At 36.5% G+C, this 17,627-nt stretch overlaps 1 protein-coding gene across 1 annotated transcript in view; it reads left to right on the forward strand.

Moving 5' to 3' along the window:
• Syx17 (syntaxin 17) overlaps positions 1 to 17,627 on the forward strand; it is a 52,745-nt gene that overhangs the window by 21,502 nt on the left and 13,616 nt on the right. The window contains exons 3-5 of the mRNA XM_090387891.1: positions 5,739 to 6,091; positions 8,325 to 8,375; positions 16,053 to 16,139. Coding sequence (XP_090244017.1) covers positions 5,739 to 6,091; positions 8,325 to 8,375; positions 16,053 to 16,139 — 491 coding nt within the window. The remainder of the gene's footprint in view (positions 1 to 5,738; positions 6,092 to 8,324; positions 8,376 to 16,052; positions 16,140 to 17,627) is intronic.

Raw genomic sequence — 17,627 nt, forward strand, 5'->3', positions numbered from 1 at the left:
CTTTCATATGCGCATTGTCCTTTAAAATAGTATTCACTGTTGAAGCAGCAAGACCTAAATCCCTTGCAATAGATGACAAACTTTGTCCTCCTTAATTAATCGTCTTCATTTCTAAATCAATTTTGTTTTGTTTCCTGGCACTGCCAGCACTTGCACTTTCCATTGGTCCCCTTCATCATTGTAATACGTAAATAGTAATGAAGAGAAGTTTCCAAAAAATTGTTATTATTGAAGATTTCAGTGAAGAGGAACTCATTTCACCATAATACCGTAATGTAAAAACCCACAGAATTCCAGTTATCAGAATTATTGCAAATGCAATAAGATCAAGTTTACTACCCGTTTATAATAGATTGCCCTAACAGAAAAGTCCAATAAACCAGAAAATGCAAATTGTTTTTATTGTTTTTTGGTCGTGACCTCCAGAAACGTGCTTTAGAAAATTATCACAAAGGCGTTCAAAATTGATTCTTATAATGGGAACATATGATAACGATGATAGTGTAGTGCAATTTCCATTACAAATATGACCTTTTAGAGAGATAAATAGCTTAGTAATATAACGAAATTTTCAACTTACAAGGACTTGGAATGAATTACAAAAAAAACAATATGTTATTGGGCTTGCATTGAGATATTTTTACAATATTTTAATTTATCCCTATAGATATAAAATATGCTTCCATATTTTTTTCAGTTTGCACCAGCCGGCAAAAACTTACGTAAAGTCGAATTTGCATTAGTCGAGTATTATGTAAGTCGGGCAGTTCCTGTATACCAGATGAATTTTATTATTTTTTTTTTTTATGTAAACCACAACATGAGAGGTGTTAGAACCTATAGTACTTAGTACCATGCTTGGGTTGGAGGTTGAGAATACGAAAGAAGATATTTGTTGACATTGGACTTGAACTTCTGTAGACTGTGATTTTCAGGAAATACGTATGAAGGAAGGTTGTTCCAGAAAACGGCAGTTGAATGAATAAACGAGGAAGATGAAAAGTTGGTTCTGTGAGTTTGAAGTTGGACGGTAAATGGATGTTGGCTGGTGGCGGTACATGTTCGGACTGTTTTGAAAGAGAGAGCGGGAATTATAGAAGCCAATTCAGAAGAACAGTGCCCATGGAAGTATCTGTAGAAGAGGCATACAGCAGAAACAGTACGTCTATGAGACAGCGAGTGGAGAGAGACTGTTAAAGATGAGTCATTAATTAACCGAACTGCCCTCTAGTGAATGGAATCAAGAAATCTGAGAGAGGTTTTGGAGGCACCACCCTAAATGTGGGAACAATATTCCATGGCAGGGCGGATTTGCGATTTATACAGAGTGGGCAGCTATTTGGAAGAAAAGTAACGCCGGAAGCGAAAGAGAAAACCAAGTTTTTTAGATGCAGAAGAAGCAGTATTTGTAATGTACTTGTTCCAAGAGAGATTAGAAGTCACGGTAATCCCCAAAAGAGATATATCATTTTGCCTACAAATTGGAGTGTCACTAAAGATAAGCATATGAGCAGAAGAATCCTTTTTGTGAGATATAAGACAAGACTGAGTTTTAGAAGGGTTGAAATAAACTAAGTTGTCTTTGCCCCACTGGAGAATTACCTGAAGATCGGCATTTAAGGAATTGGTAGCGATTTTCGAGAAGTTGAAGCTGATTGAGCAGGACAAGGTTTCTCAAAATGGAAAGTGGAATGCAATGTGCTGTCATCGGCAAAACTATTGATAGGATTTCCAGCCAATGGAAGAAGGTCATTAATATACAAGAGGAAAAGAATGGGGAAAAGAACTGAACCTTGGGGCACACCGGCATTAGTGGAGAAGTTAGAAGACAGAGAGCCATCTACCATCACCCTCAGTGAGCGATCAGAGAGAAAACTGGATAACCAATTACTAAACACAGTTGGCAAACCATAAGATGGAAGCTTGTTTAGAAGACCTTTATGCCAAACACGATCGAAAGCCTTTGAGGTGTCAAGAGCAACTACTTGTGTTTCGCCGAACCTTTCCATTGAATTAGTCCATAAATGGGTAACATAAGCCAGAATATCACCAGTGGATCAACTGACGGAATCCATACTGGCAATCATTGATCAGACAGAAGGTTTGTAGGTAGTTTAAAATTTGGCGGTTAATTGATTTATCCATTTCTTTAGAAAGAGTAGAAGTAATTGCAATGGGACGATAATTGGATGGGAGGGATTTGTCACCCTTTTTAGGAACTGGCTGGATATGAGCAAATTTCTAAGCAGAAGGAAAAACACCTTTGGAATAAGAAAGTGAAAAAAGGCGGCAAAGAATAGGAGTAAGTTCGGGAGCACAGGTTTTGAGAACAAGTGGAATAATACCATCGGGACCTGGAGCTTTCTTAGCATCAAGATTCGTCAAAATCCTTCTGACATCCTTTTGACAGAAGACCATAGGAGGCATTGAATGGAGCGTGTTGGGAATGGTGGGAGGTGTTTTACCAAGATCGTTAATGCATGAGTTGGAAGAAAAATGGGATGCTAGCAGGTCAGCTTTATCCTTGGCTGAAGTGACAACAGAACCATCTGGTTTGGACAGAGGTGGTAGCAGAGATGGGTAAAAGTTGTGGCCAATAGCTTTGGTAAGAGACCAGAATGCTCGGCTACCATTAGGGCAAGAAGCAAGTTTCCTACTCTTAGTCTGTTCAAACTCTAGTTTGGACTGGTTAATAACTGCTTTACAATTGTTGCGAGCTTTGGAGTAGGCAGAAAATGAAACTGAAGAATTAGAAACAAGCCAATTACGATATGCAACGTTCTTCTCTTGAACAGCCTTAGCACATTTTTTTTGGAAAACCAAGGTTTAGATAAAGGACGAGATTTTAAAGTGGAGTGTGGGATAAAGGATTCCATTCCTGCAAGAATAATTTCACTGACATGATCCGAGCAAACGTTGACATCAGAACTTTTGAAACAGTAATCCGACCAAGGAAAAGAAGAAAAGAAGTTTCGCAGGTCATCCCATTTTGCATTCTTGTAATGCCACACAACACGAAGTTGAGAATAGCCATGGGATAAAGGTTCCATTGGAGAAGAGACAATCACCAAGTTGTGATCTGAAGTGCCTAAAGGACTCTCACTTCGACTGTGTACTTAGAAGGGTTGTTAGTGAGAAAAAGATCAAGCATATTGGCTGTATGATTAGGATTGTCCGGTATTCTTGTAGGTAAATGAACAATCTGTGCAAGGTCATTAGTAATTGCAAAGGCCTCTGCATCTCGACCAGCTGGGTCGGTGTGACTAGAAAACGGAAGCCAGCTGGAATTGTGAACATTAAAATCACCAAGGAAAATTACCTCACTGTTAGGAAAGTTTGACTGTAGAAAGTCAAGTTGCAAAGAGAGGAAGTCAAAGAGCTCCAAGTGATTAGTGGAGTTAGGTGAACGGTAGAGACAACAGATGAATTTGACACAATAAGGTAGAGAGATTTTAAGCCAGAGAAGATCAAAGAGAGGAGATTCCAAATTACCAAGTCTCTGACAGGGAATATCAGAACGGACATATGCACAAGTACCAACTTTGAGGCGAAAGGAATCATACAGCGAATAATTTGGGCATCTGAGATGAGCAGTAGTTGAATCAACCGATAACTGAGATTCTCTCAGAAAAAGTACATGGGGTTTTGCAGACTGCAAGTGGAAATGGACATCGTTGAGATTAGAATTGAGACCACATATATTTGTGAAATGAATTAGGAAGTGCTTTGGAGGTTTAGATCTTTTCGCAGATAAGCTTGCTCTGTTAGTTTGACAATTCATGGTGTATTCAATAGTAAGAAGTGGGTGGGACATGCTGTATGAAGTAATGAAATTTTTGGATATGGCGTACATGTGGTAAGAATATACCCAGATCCTTGGCATAACGTGGCCTCGACAGTGCTCCCCGCATACACACTACTCGGACTCCCTCCAGTCACTATCTGCCAGAGTAGAGGTAGCAAGATTATACACTAGCTGATCCAGAAGCCTCCTAGAGAGTTACCAATAGGTTCACTGCAGTGTACTAACTAGCAGCCGACCCTCGAACACCGTTTTAGAGCTGTACCTTCGAAATGTAAGGAATATTGGATCTTGCCACGATGTTCATCATAACCTCAAAAGTCATCGATCATATTGCATGATGGAAGAGATGGGGAAGGGTTGACCGGAACTTAGCTCTAGAGACTAAACATGGGTTCCACCACTTCAAGCCTCCAATAAGCAAAGTGGTGGTATTGCACCGGTTGATGAGAGTCATCTACCACCCAGTACTGCCTGGTAATGTGGAGGGTGGCGTTTTTCCATGTGGTGTGGGCGCCACACCTCGACCCCTGCTTACGTTGGTTCACACCTGGATGGTCACCCACCATGTACATGTGCATGGAGGTTATACCCAGGATTTCTAACAGTTCCACCATCGTGAAGGTGCAAGCCTTCACGATGGTGCAAGCCTTCAATTAGTATCTTGTGGGAAGTATAACGTTATGGTGAAACTAGTTAACATACCAACACTCCCAGTATCAACCAACCATCTGTTTTTTAGGTCTTCTTTCATAATCTTTCTATAATTTTAACCTCCATGTTTAATTTTTCTACATTTTCTACATCAGCCCTCTGTTTCTTAAAAAGTTCCTCCACAAATAGTTTGGAAATTCTTAAAGTGACAGATATTTTGATATGTATGACAAGTGTATGACACTTGTCAAAAAGCTTGTTATAATACACGCAGTGATCATTGAATTGTTGCCAACCCATCTGTAATGGACTGTGCTGCATATCTTGCAGTATAAAAAGCCAAACAGCTTCATATGCTAGAGTAGTGGTAATTTGCCGCTAGTCATGCAAGATATGTAGCATTTATGGAATGTAGTAAAGATATCCATATCATCCATGGAGTTTCAAAAGGGCATGATTGTGGGAGTTCGTGCATTCCATTTCAGAAATGGCATGTCTTGTCAGTTGCTTACAGTCCATTGTGGTTAAGGGTGTGTACAAAGAATGGTGTTGAATGGATCAAACCACCTTCTGCTGACAGAACTGTAAAGAATTGTACATGGTAGATGTTCATGGTGAGTGAAGGGTGCAGCATATTGTATCGGCTAAATAACAAGTCCCAAGTGACTCAAGGTCAAAGTGCACAAGTGGCTCAAGGAACATGGTGAAGATATCACCATCTTGATGGTGGGATGTTTTGGAATGGGAAGTGAGATGTATGGACACACATCTGTCATCTGTTCCAACAATGTGGAAAGCCTTGTAGGCAGCATGGCTGCAAATTCTTATGGTTGTCTTCAGACATATAGTAGAATCAATGACTAGACGAATAGTGGCTATGATCTGTGTGAACGGTGGCCCAACACGGTATCAGGTAGATACCATGATTGTCATAGTTCAGTGATCACTAAGTGTGTAAAAAAATTAACTACCAATTAAATACTGTCCTAATTAGTAACAATTATCAATTTCTTTTTTAATATGGCAGTTTCTCTTTTTTTTAATTTTATTTATTTATTTAGTAAGGTATTTTTGTAACTGTACATGAAGAGAAAAAAATTGTCAAATTATCAAGAAATTTTTCTAAGTGAATAAACCACATAGGTTTTAGTAGTAATCTTTTTAGATAAGAAATGTGTGTAAGAAAGAGATATGCAAATATTTTATTATATTATGTGAATATATATATATATATATATAGTTGGATACCTAAACTGAACATTTATTAATATATGCTTTACAGAGGTCCATTCTGATATTATTCAGCCTGTCGTTTCTCTCTCATCTTTATCTCCATCGTCATCATTTCAAAATCAAGACATGTTTAAAGCAGAGGAAGAAACTGATGAGGAAACAGAAAGACAACCTTTAGCTCGACTTATGTCTCTTCCTACTGATGCATACACATCACATCAGTTATCACCTGCAAGGAGTCCAACTCCACCAATAGTTCCTCTTCCAGAAGACTGGCTTTTTGATCAGTGTCCTCATCCTTCAAGTGAAACGTCAACACCATATCATGGAAGACTTCAGATCCATGCTTTACAACCACCTGAAGGATCTCAAGCCAGTAAATCATGGGATAACCTGAAAAGTGTAAGTATTTGAATCATCTGAATATATATTAGCTTGTACACTCAGTGATCACTGAATGATGACCACCATAATGGACTATGCCACATAGCCTATAGTATAAAAAGCGGAACAGCTTCGTGCACTGTGGCATTGTTAATTTGCATCTGGTCATGCAAGTAAAAGTGATAAAGTAGCAGTTATGGAACATAGTAAAGATATCACTGAGTTTCAAAAGGGCATTTTTTTTACCCTTAACCACAGTGGGCTGTGAGCTACCAAGCATGTTTTTGGTAGCTCACAGCCCACTGTGGTTAAGGCATACAAAGAATGGTGTTGAGCAGGCCAAACTGCCTGCTGCCAACAGAATTGTGCAGTGCATTTTGCAGGCTCAGTGGCAGGTCACTGTGTGAGAGATTACATTATAATACAATATTGGGGAATGCCAGAACAATATCCAAGTAACGATGCACTGCACACCCAGATGTATGGAGGTTCCACAGCAGACGACTCAAGAGACACCCTCTCCTCACTGCTGTTCATCATCAACAGCAAATTCTATGATGTCAACAGCATACTGGTTGGACAGTGGAGGACTGGAAACAAATGTGCTGGTTGGATGAGTCCAAATACTTGGTGCAACGCTCCAACAGTTCCTTCATGTGTAGCACAAGCAACATGAATACACATTGCTTGCACATGGTGCCCACTATCCAGCCAAGTGGTGGTGGTTGCTTAATATGGGGCATCTTGTTGCTAGCAAGAATTAGGACCCCTGGTGCATATGGACCAATGTTTGACTGGTGAAGTCTGCAGGCAGCTTTTAGGAAACCATGTATACCCTGCCATGTTGCATTTTCCCTGGACAGAATCGGGATCTTTTAAGGCAATAATGTGCTGTGTCACCAGGCCCACACCATGCACAGTTGGTTTGAGGAATACAGTGAAGATATCATCCATCTTTTTTGGCCTCCAAATTTGCCTGACCTCAATTCAGTTGAACACCTGTGGAAGTTTTGGAAGGAGAAGTGAGGCATACGGACACACAGCTGTCATCTGTTCAGATACTGTGGAAAACCCTGCAGGCAGCATGGCTGCAAATTGTCTGAGACATCTAGTGGAGTCAGTGCCTAGGTGAATAGCAGCTGTTATCCATGTGAACAGTGGCCTAACATGGTATTAGGTAGGCATTCATAATTCAGTGATCACTTGGTGTATATTCAGCATCTGCACTAGGCTAGAATTAGAAGTGATGTTGTGTAATTTTTGCACAAAGTACACAACATCACCTCTATGGCAGCTAATATATGCAAAAAATTTGAATCATGAAAACCATGAAAATAGTATAATAGCTTATGTATTTATAATTTTGTAAAACTAATTCAGGAGTTGAATAACGTGACAAACTCTGATCAAATAAAGCATTAGAATTTCAGAATTAGTGTTCTCATACCCTACACTAAATAAAGAGATAATAGAGGACTATTCTGCTTTAGGACTTCATTGTAAAAAGTCCTCTGTAGCTAAAGCCACCTCTTGACAATGGCAAGAATTTTTTTTTACTTTATATTATAAGTTGTTTTCTCATCAGTCAAGTTCTCATCACTATGCCAGCCTGTGAATTTTAGGTATTATTGCTCTCCAGCTTAACTGCATTTCTTTGTATATGCACTGTAATTACTATGATTGAAATGCTTTGACATCTGTATCAGTAGATATTACTTTATGAATTGGCATTCAAATTTGCTGTTATTGATATGAAAGTTTTTTTGGGGGTGGGGGGGGAGGAGGAATGTTGCTTGAGTGTCTGGTACATAGGTATTGTAAATATATTAAAAGAGGAATGAATCACTTTTAATTGCCCTTATGGATAGCACAGTTGGTAGGATCGCCATCCTCCCCACATCTGGTGAAAAAGAGCTAAGTTCAAATCCCGTCGATGATGGGAGGAATTTTTATGGGTCTTTTTCACAATGTGGCTGAGTCAGTCATTCTCAGGAAAGGGTAGCATGGTTTTTTCTCCCTGGAAACTCTGGGCTTTCATCCAGCAAACACAAAAAATCAACATCAGAACACACGCAATTTACAGACAGTATACACAGAGCAACATGGCCTTAGTTGCTGATGCTCCTAAGACATAATAACAACAACACTTTTAATCTAAAGGAATTCAAAGTATCTGTGTTACCTAATTTATCTTTACTCTTCAATTAAAGCATCTTAACTACGTTATTTTTTCTCTCTCTCTCTTATTTAGGATTTGCTGGATCTTAATGAAATGATCACAAATTTTGCGACATTAGTAACTGTAAGTAGCCTAAATATTTAATATATATTTTTGCTATTATACAATTTGAATCTAATGATTTCATACCTAGTTTCTCACATATATCCCCTACACTGTCCAAATTAGCCTTGAGTATGCCATAATTCTGCTACAAAATAAAGATGATAATTATTGTAAAATAATTATCATCTTTATTATCAAATTGCACGTAATTATCAAATTAGGTGCAATTTCAAACTTGTATTTTTTGGCAGATAAAATTAGTGGAAGTAGATCAGCCCATGTGACCTTCCACTAATTGTATCATCATTCTTTATATTACAAAACATTTTAAGCTTATAAGTAATCCTTAAATGATCAAATAAATATAATCAAAATGCACAATGGCCCATAAATATAGAATGCCTCGCAGGCATTTTTTAATAAAAATATAATGAATGTTCATGATGTTAACCACTAAGTTTATAGCACTTTTGTTATTCAATTGGCAGTTTATATCAAAATTATTTGCCATCCTGAATGATTTTGATTAAATTTCAGAGTAACAGATTGGTATGAAACTCCTTCTCTTTCATACTTAAATACCAACTGTACTCTTGCTACATGGTTCAACTTTTGATGATCCTGCTCAGGTAGCTAACAAACTAAATGAATATTTTGCATCTGCATTCACACGTGAGGAGTTATTCAGGGAGGGGAATGCCAGAGATGTATTAAACTCTGGCAGTAAGCTAGATAATCTTGTAATAACTGAAAGTAAAGTGGAGGAGAAATTGTTGAAGATAAACATAAGAAAGGCACCTGGGGGTGGATGGGATCTATCCAGTTATATTAAAGGAAGCAGCAAAGGAAGTAAGCAAACCCTTAGCCATAATTATGAGAGCTTCCTTGGACAGGGGAGGTACCCATGGACTGGAGATGTGCAAATGTAACCCCAATTCACAAAGGAGGATCAAAGGCTGACACAAGTAATTATAGACCTGTGAGTTTAACTTCTCTTCCAGGGAAATTAATGGGGGCACTGGTTAAAGAAGCATTGCAGGATCATCTAGTCAAGACTTCAGTTATAGCACGGACACAGCATGGGTTTGTTAAGGGGAAGTCTTGTCTGACCAATTTGATTGGATACTGTGATGTGGTCAAAAAAGGAACTGGATGCAAAGAATAATTTTGATATCATGTATTTGGATCTTAGAAAAGCTTTTGATACTGTTGCACATGGAAGACTGCTTCAGAAATTGGAACAGTATGGCATTGGAGACAAATTAGTACTATGGATAAAGGAATGGTTGAGTGGGAGAAGACAGAGAGTGGTAATCAGTGGATACTGCTCTTCATGGACTAATGTTATTAGTGAAGTCCCCCAGGATTCAGTGTTCGGTCCATTGTTGTTTTCTGTATTTATTGATAATGGTATATCAGGTTTAATGTCCAAGTTTGCAGACGATACAAAGGTCGGCAGGGTTGTTAATGATACTGACAGTACGCTGCTGCAACAGAATCTAGAGAAGTTGAGCAGATGGGCTGAGAGGTGGCAACTGAAGTTTAACATATGACAAATGTAAAATACTGCATATGGGAAGCAGTAACCCCAGAGTAACGTATCAACTGTGTGGTAACTACACTGACAGTGGTAGAGAGTGAAAAGGACCTGGGGATAATTGTGCAGGCAGATATGAAGTTTTCTGAGCAGTGAAGATGGTCTGCAAGAGTAGCTCATGGTGTCTTTTCAATGATATACAGGAATTTTTCTAGCAGGGATAAGGAGGTGATTATCCCCTTATATAAGGCAATGGTCAGGTCACACCTTGAGTACTGGATACAGGTCTTGAAGCCTCATTTTAAGAAGGATGTAGAGCTTTTGGAATGGGTACAGGGAAGGAAAACAAGATTAGTGAATGGAACAAAGGGTTGCTCTTTTGAAGAAAGGCTTAAGCTTTACAAATCAATGTCTGGAGACCAGGCACTTGCGCGGTGATCTGATTGAGGTGTATAAAGCCTTGAATGGTTTGAGCATGCTCAGTGCTGATGGGATTCTTCCTCTTGCTCAGAATAATCACCTGGGAGGGCATAAATTCAAATTGAGGAAAGATAGTTGTAGGATAGATGTGCGGAAGTTTGCCTTTAAGGACACTGATAGTGGGTGGTTGATTGCTGGAACAAACTTCCATCTGTTGTTGTAGCAGTTGATAGCTTAAATAAATTTAAGGCAGAACTAGACAAACATTTGGAGGGAGTGGATGGGTGAAATGAGAAGGGTGTGTGGGTTTTTTTTGTTTTTTTTTTTGGGTGATGCTATATAAGCTTGCTTTCTTGCATCATGTGCTTTTGCTAATGCTAATGTAGTAATTTTGTTCCCATCATTTACCTAGGCTAGAAAAGCGTTGTTTTATTAAAAAAATTTTGTTTTAGTAATCATTCAGAATTATATGTTGCACTACTTTATAAAAATCTCTGAATTGACATCCATTCAAAATTATTGTAAATTTTATCTTAGTATCTCTGCTCCTCGATGTTTCTGACTTGGGACAAGTGCAGGTGCAGTACTGAGTTGCCTCAGTCTCAGTATTGAGAAGGAGGGGTCTATAGGAATCATGTAATTGGGGAGAGAAAATTGAGTGCTATAATACAGATATGAAGGTAAATACAGTGTAAGCAAGTGACTAGGAAGTTGCATGGTGTCTTATTAGATTATTATACCTTTGCATCTAAGGAGGAGGTTATAGTTCTGTTATACAAGTCAATGACAAGACATTGGTCTTTAAAGTGTCTCAAAGATGGATGACTAATCTGTTAAAAGTTGGTTTTCACTGTACCCATGATAAAATCTAAAAATGCCTCTGTTACTTTCCTTAAAATTTGCAAAGAATAAAAAACCATTTTGAGATGAGGAATTGTTGAAAGAAACATTCCTGATTGGTGCCGATTTTTTTTTTTTTTTTTTTTAAGTTTTCTAACAAGTATTGCTGGCAGTATAAGACTTGCAATTAATATTATATTATTTGTAGTGGCAAATGATGCAAGAAAGCAAGCATATACGGCATCATTCAAAAAGAAAAACTTCCCATATTACCTGTCCATTTCCCTCTAACAGTTTGTCCAATTCTTCCTTGAATTTATTCAAATTACCTACTTCTATAACACCAGGTGGAATTTTCTTCCAACAATCAATTACACACTGGCTGAACACAAATTTCTGCTCATCTTTCAGCAACTATCCTTCCTCAATTGCAATTTATGCCTTCTCATTGTGTATAGTCTAAGCAAGAGGAAGGATTCCATCATTGATCTTACTCAATCTATTCAGAGCCTTAAACAAATCTCCTTAATCAGTTCTCCTTGCAAGTGTATAGTCTCCAGATGCTGCAGTTCACAGAACTGAAGCCTTTCCTGTTAAGAGCACCCTTTTGTTCCCCTCACTAATCTTGTTGCTCTTCTCTGCACTTGCTCCAACAGATCCACATCCTTCTGCAAATGAGGCTTTCAGACCTGTATGCAGTACTCAAGATGTGACCTAACTGTTAAAAATGAGATAATAACCTCCTTATCCCTGCTAGCAAAATTCTTGTAAACCCCATTGGCTGTCTTGGAATCCCATTTGCCCTGCTAAGAGAACTTCATATCTGACTGACTGCACAATTACTCCTAGATCTTTTTCATTCTCAACTACCCTAACTCTGGTACCACATATTTGGTATATTAATCTAGGATTACTGATACCCATCTGAAGTACCTTGCATTTGTGAATATTAAACTTCAGTTGCCACTTCTCACCCCGTATGTCTAATTTATCTAGATCTTGTTGCAGTAGCATACCCTGATTAATGTCATTAACCACCCTGCTAAGCTTCATATCACCTGCAAACCTTCATCCTTCATAAGCCTTCGTCAGTATCATTAATAAATGCTGAAAACAACAATGGGCCTAGCATTTAACCATGGAGCACTCCACTAATAACAACTCTGTCTTCTCCAATTCAGCTGTAATTTTATCTATAGCAGTAACTTTATCCATAATTATCTGATAACACAGTTATGAAGAGGATAAAGCAAATTCAAGTGATGTGCAAGCTTAGCCGAAGAGTGACTTGGAACTGTGTGAATGCTTCCCACTGCAGTTCGATGACATGACTGGTATATCAGATACTGTACAGTTGGTAATTGTGGCAAGAGTTGTATTTAGTCATCTTACTGTAAAAGAAGAGTTACTGAAAATATTTCTTATGAAAATATGAGGAAAGATGTCAAATATGTGAGTTGCACAGCTTGGAAACTAGGCACCATAGAGGAGACTTGATTGAGGTGTTTAAGGCTCTGAGAGGCAAAAGTAAAATGAATGAGGATGAAATTTTCATAGTTATAAATGATTTTAGAACTAGGGGCCATAGATTCAAGTTATGGGAAGGGGGGTGTTTAAACTGGATTGCAAGAAGTTTTATTTTAGCCAGCAGTAACGTCAGCTGGATAGTTACTTACAAGAGGAGGGAAATGCATAGGTTGTCTATTTCCTTTTCTTTTATTAATTATTTATTTCATTTTTTTTTTTTTTTTTTTAGTTCAGCATAAGCCTTAGGCTTCCTTGCACCGTATGGCCATTACTAATACTAAAAGGTGAGCATATTTATAGAACATTTAAAACCTATGCAGTGTAAATCAATTTGTCTCTACACAAGCTGTCTGCAATCACTACTGTTTGGAGACCATCAATTTTGGGCAGCATCAGTGGATTTGTAGCCCTCTATAAAAAGGTTGAATCCTTCCACTTTAATTTTATCTCTATATTATCCACTAGGATACTCTGTGTATCAAAGTAATAGTAGTGGCAAGAAACCAAGCTTATATTTAAAAAAAAGAAAAAAAAAACCACTACGTACTTCTCCAAACCTTATCCTATAAGAATTTGTCTAGTTCTTCCTTTAATTTATTCAAACCATCCACTTCTACAACAGATAGAAGTCTGTTCCAACACTAAACCACCCACCCACTAGCTAAAGGCAAACTTCTGCACATCTATCCTGCAAATATCCTTCCTCAACTTAAATTTAAGCTCCCTCAATTGTAGACTAAGCAAGAGGAAGAATGTCATTCACATTCAACTTACTCAGTCCATTCAAGGGCTTAAACACCTCAATCAGATCACACCCTGCCAACTTTTGTATCATCTCTGCAAACTTTGACATTGAGCCGGATATACCCTCATCAAAATAATTAATAATTATTGAAAACGATATTTGATAAATATTGTTTTCAATATTTAAAACAAAAGTTATCACCATTTGGCCACCTTCGTACACTTCTGGAGGAGTTTGAAAAGAGATTTCAGCAGTTCAACATTGAGCCATTGATAGTTTTGTTTTTGTAATTCCTTTTACTTGCCAAAGTGAAGTTATAGAAACTGCTCGGTTGAAAAACTCATTGAAGCAAGGGCAGAACTTGAACTGCAGATTTTAGATCTTAAAAATGAAGTAATTCTGAAATCCTACACAACACTTGAAAATTTTTGGAATCTGGTTGACCAAGAAAAGTTTCCTTCCATAAAAAGCAGCTTACGAGATAAAATCTTTTTTTTTTTTTTTTTTTTTGTTCCACTTACCTATATGAATTACTCTGTTTTCAACCGTGAACACTATAAAATTAAAGTACAGATCTAAACTTACTGATGTCCACTTCAATAATTGTTTGCATGCAGAAACATAGTAATAGTAATCATACATTCCAAAATTTGAAAAAACTGGCTATGGAAATGCAGTGCCAAAGATCACACTAGCTTTCCATGTAAGTAATAATAAGTTTACTTAGAAAATTATATATTTTTTGATTTTTTTTTTTTTTTTTTATGTGAACCCCAAACACGAGAGGTATTAGAACCTATAGTACTTAGTACCGTGCTTGGGTTGGAGGTTGAGAAGACGAAAGAAGATATTTGTTGACATTGGACTTGAACTTCTGTAGATTGTAATTTTCTGGAAATACGTATGAAGGAAGGTTTTTCCAGAAAAAGGCAGTTGAATGAATAAATGAGGAAGATGAAAAGTTGGTTCTGTGGGTTTGAAGTTGGACAGTAAATGGATGTTGGCTGGTGGCGGCACGTGTTCGGACTGTTTTGGAAGAGAGAGCGGAAATTATAGAAGCCAATTCAGAAGAACAGTGCCCATGGAAGAGTCTGTAGAAGAGGCATGCAGCAGAAACAGTGCATCTATGAGAAAGCGAGTGGAGAGACTCTGTTAGAGATGAATCATTAATTAACCTAACTTAAACGTTGTTTTTTGTATAATTTGGTTTCTATATATTTATTTGTCCAGAAAAAATAAAAAAATTGACTGAGTTAAAAATCAGGGAGTTTTTTCTGGCTTAAATGTAGTCAAAAGTTTACTAGAATTGTTTCTGAAGTGATTTCTTGCAATTTTGGCAGAATAATTGCCTGTGAGGACCTATGAAATTCCTGGCCACATGGTTTGCAATTGTTTCTGTGAACAGCAGGCATTAACATGATATTAATCATGTTATTAGTGCTGAATTAATTATAGCACCCATTAACAGCTTTGAATTATCTTTTTTTTTATATATATCTATATATACGTATATAAAGTTTATGGTTACTCGAACTATAAACAAACATAATAAAGTTATCAAAGAGCTGTCAGTTGACAATGGAAAATGCAAAATTACTTCGAAAAACCATAAACCATTTTAAAGTATCATGGTACCACTTATAACATATTTTCTATATGTTTATTAGTGAAAATGGGATATTTATTTATGTAACAATTTAGACTCAATCATCTGTTTTACCAATTTTTCTACAACCCTTTTATGATTAACAACTTCCTGAAGTTGGTTATCATTTTGTGCAGCATCCTGTTTAACTTTGTAGATTATATATGCATATATGTATATCTCCCACATTAATTTGGGCATTTTTTCCTAGATTCCCCATCAGATATCCTACATCTGTGTTTTCTACAGTAGGGGGCACCACCTTTGCTGAGTTAATTTGTTAGTGCCCACAAGTTGCATGTAAACTCTCAAATGTGTTCATAGACAAAAAGGTTTGGAACCATTGCTGTACTCAAGGGTGTATTCGGGGAAGCAGAGGGTCATATGTCCCCCCATAACCATATATCATATATTATTATATGTCTAAATAAGAACTCGAAACCTGATCGTCATGCCCCCCCTTATGACACTTGGATACAGTACTGGCTGTACTGATTATCAAGAAGTTATTTGCAAAGCATGAGATTTGGAGTTAAACTACCCCATTATTTTGCTGATTTATATTCCCCATATTACTTGTTGGAATGCATTTGAAAAATTCTTTTCAACAACTCTACAAGGAAATCTTACAAATGTGTATCTGTTCAAGGTTGCTTATATATTATTATTATAAATATAATATAATATATTATTATTACTTATATATTATAATATATTAAAAGCTTTTTTTTTAATTCTAACATCTGGTTTCTCTAAATTGACTTAGTCCTGAAACTTAATCTCATACTTCATGTAATAAAGTTTTTTACTGTGAAATTATAGTTCTCTATATTTTATTAATTAAGGATATTAATTAATATCCTTGATTTTATTAATTAAGGATTCTGTTTATTTGTTCTTCTGTTTATCTGTTTAAAATTAAACAGATAAGCAGAAATTTATCTGTTTAATTTTAAACTTAAGAAAGAATATTATTTTCAGGAACAGCAGAATTCTGTTGATTCTATTCAAAATCATATTGAGACTGCACACACAAATGTGCAAGCAGGTACAAAATATTTAGGAAAGGTAAGAGTAGCACTTTACATTATTCATTTATTATTAAATGCCAGTTTTAATTGCTAGTTCTCATACTAAATTATTTTTTGTATTTTTTTTACATATTTGAATTTATACAGCTTTTTAAACATTTTGGAATATGACCATTTTTATAAACAGTGTGAACAAGACACAATAGTAGCATTAAAGTATTGTTTAATTGCTTTTATTTCCCGTACAGCCACCCCTGATAAAATGAATACTCTATCCTGTTAATCATGAAAATCAGTGTTTATTCTTTTCTGAATATAAAAAGAAAGAAAGAATAAACTGATAATAACAATAACAAATTGCTTATTGAATTTTTTTAAGTAGGTTACAATAGCAGTTCCCAATCTGAGGAATCAATTTAGATTCAATCAGTATATGCTCGAAATATCATCGTAGATTCTTCTTCTTCGGGTTCCATGTTCAATTTGAACTTTGAAGACCAACCTTTTCTAGCCAACTGTCTCTTGCTTTGTCAAATATTCTCATGTCATAAGACCCCCTGTCCATTCTTTGACGTTATCAGGACACTTTTTTTTTTCTGTCTTCCTTTTGCTGTTTTGCCTTTAATCTTCCCTTGCAGGATTAGTCTCTGCAGGTCACTTTATGAGCCTCTTATGATATGCCCAAGGTAGGCAGTCTTTCTCTTTGCAATTGTAGTTAGTAGTGTCCTTATGGTCCTTTCCCTCTTAAGGACCCACTCATTAGTGACCCGAGCTGTCCATAGAATTTTGAGCATTCTTCTCAGCTTCCACATCTCAAAGGCTTCCTGATTTCTGCCTTCTGCATGACCCAGGTCTCGCATCCATATAGGAGAGTGCTCCATCTGTTTGGCCATTTGATATTTTTTCTGGAAATCCAGTTGTGTCACAGAGGAAGTTCTGAAGATTCTTAAATACATCTTTGGCATACCAATTCTGCTTCTAATTTCTGTACCTTGGTCATTATTATTTGTAAAGATCTTCCCTAGATATTTAAAGCTACTCACTTGTTCATAGATTAGCAATTTCTTTTTTCTTTCTGCTTTCAGAAGAGAATTGATATTGATTTTCAAACTTTCATGATGAAATATTAATTTCATTAAAAGTAACAATAGTTCATTTTTTATAACAATTTTAAATTCTATGTACTAAGAAGAAAATTTTCAATTAGAAAAAATTACATTACGAAGCCATCTTGTGAGCGTTATACTTTTTTTTTATGAATATACACCTAATAGTAGTGTGCATGGGTGCCTTCTTTGTAATTTCATTGGTAAATAATGCTTGTGTATGTTTTGATTTAAGTAAAGATTCTTCATTCAGTTCCTTTACAAATATATACTGCATAAACCTTTACAAATATATACTGAATCAGTTTATGCAGTATATATTTGTACATGCAGAAAGTTGATATTAGTTTAAAATTTTATGGGATTTTCATGTTAATTTGGAAAAGTTTTTGCTGCATATTTATTAATGATATAAATGT

The sequence above is a fragment of the Mastigoproctus giganteus genome, chromosome 13 (genome assembly GCF_048544385.1).
Source record: "Mastigoproctus giganteus isolate SK-2022 chromosome 13, ASM4854438v1, whole genome shotgun sequence".
Lineage (NCBI taxonomy): Eukaryota > Metazoa > Arthropoda > Arachnida > Uropygi > Thelyphonidae > Mastigoproctus > Mastigoproctus giganteus.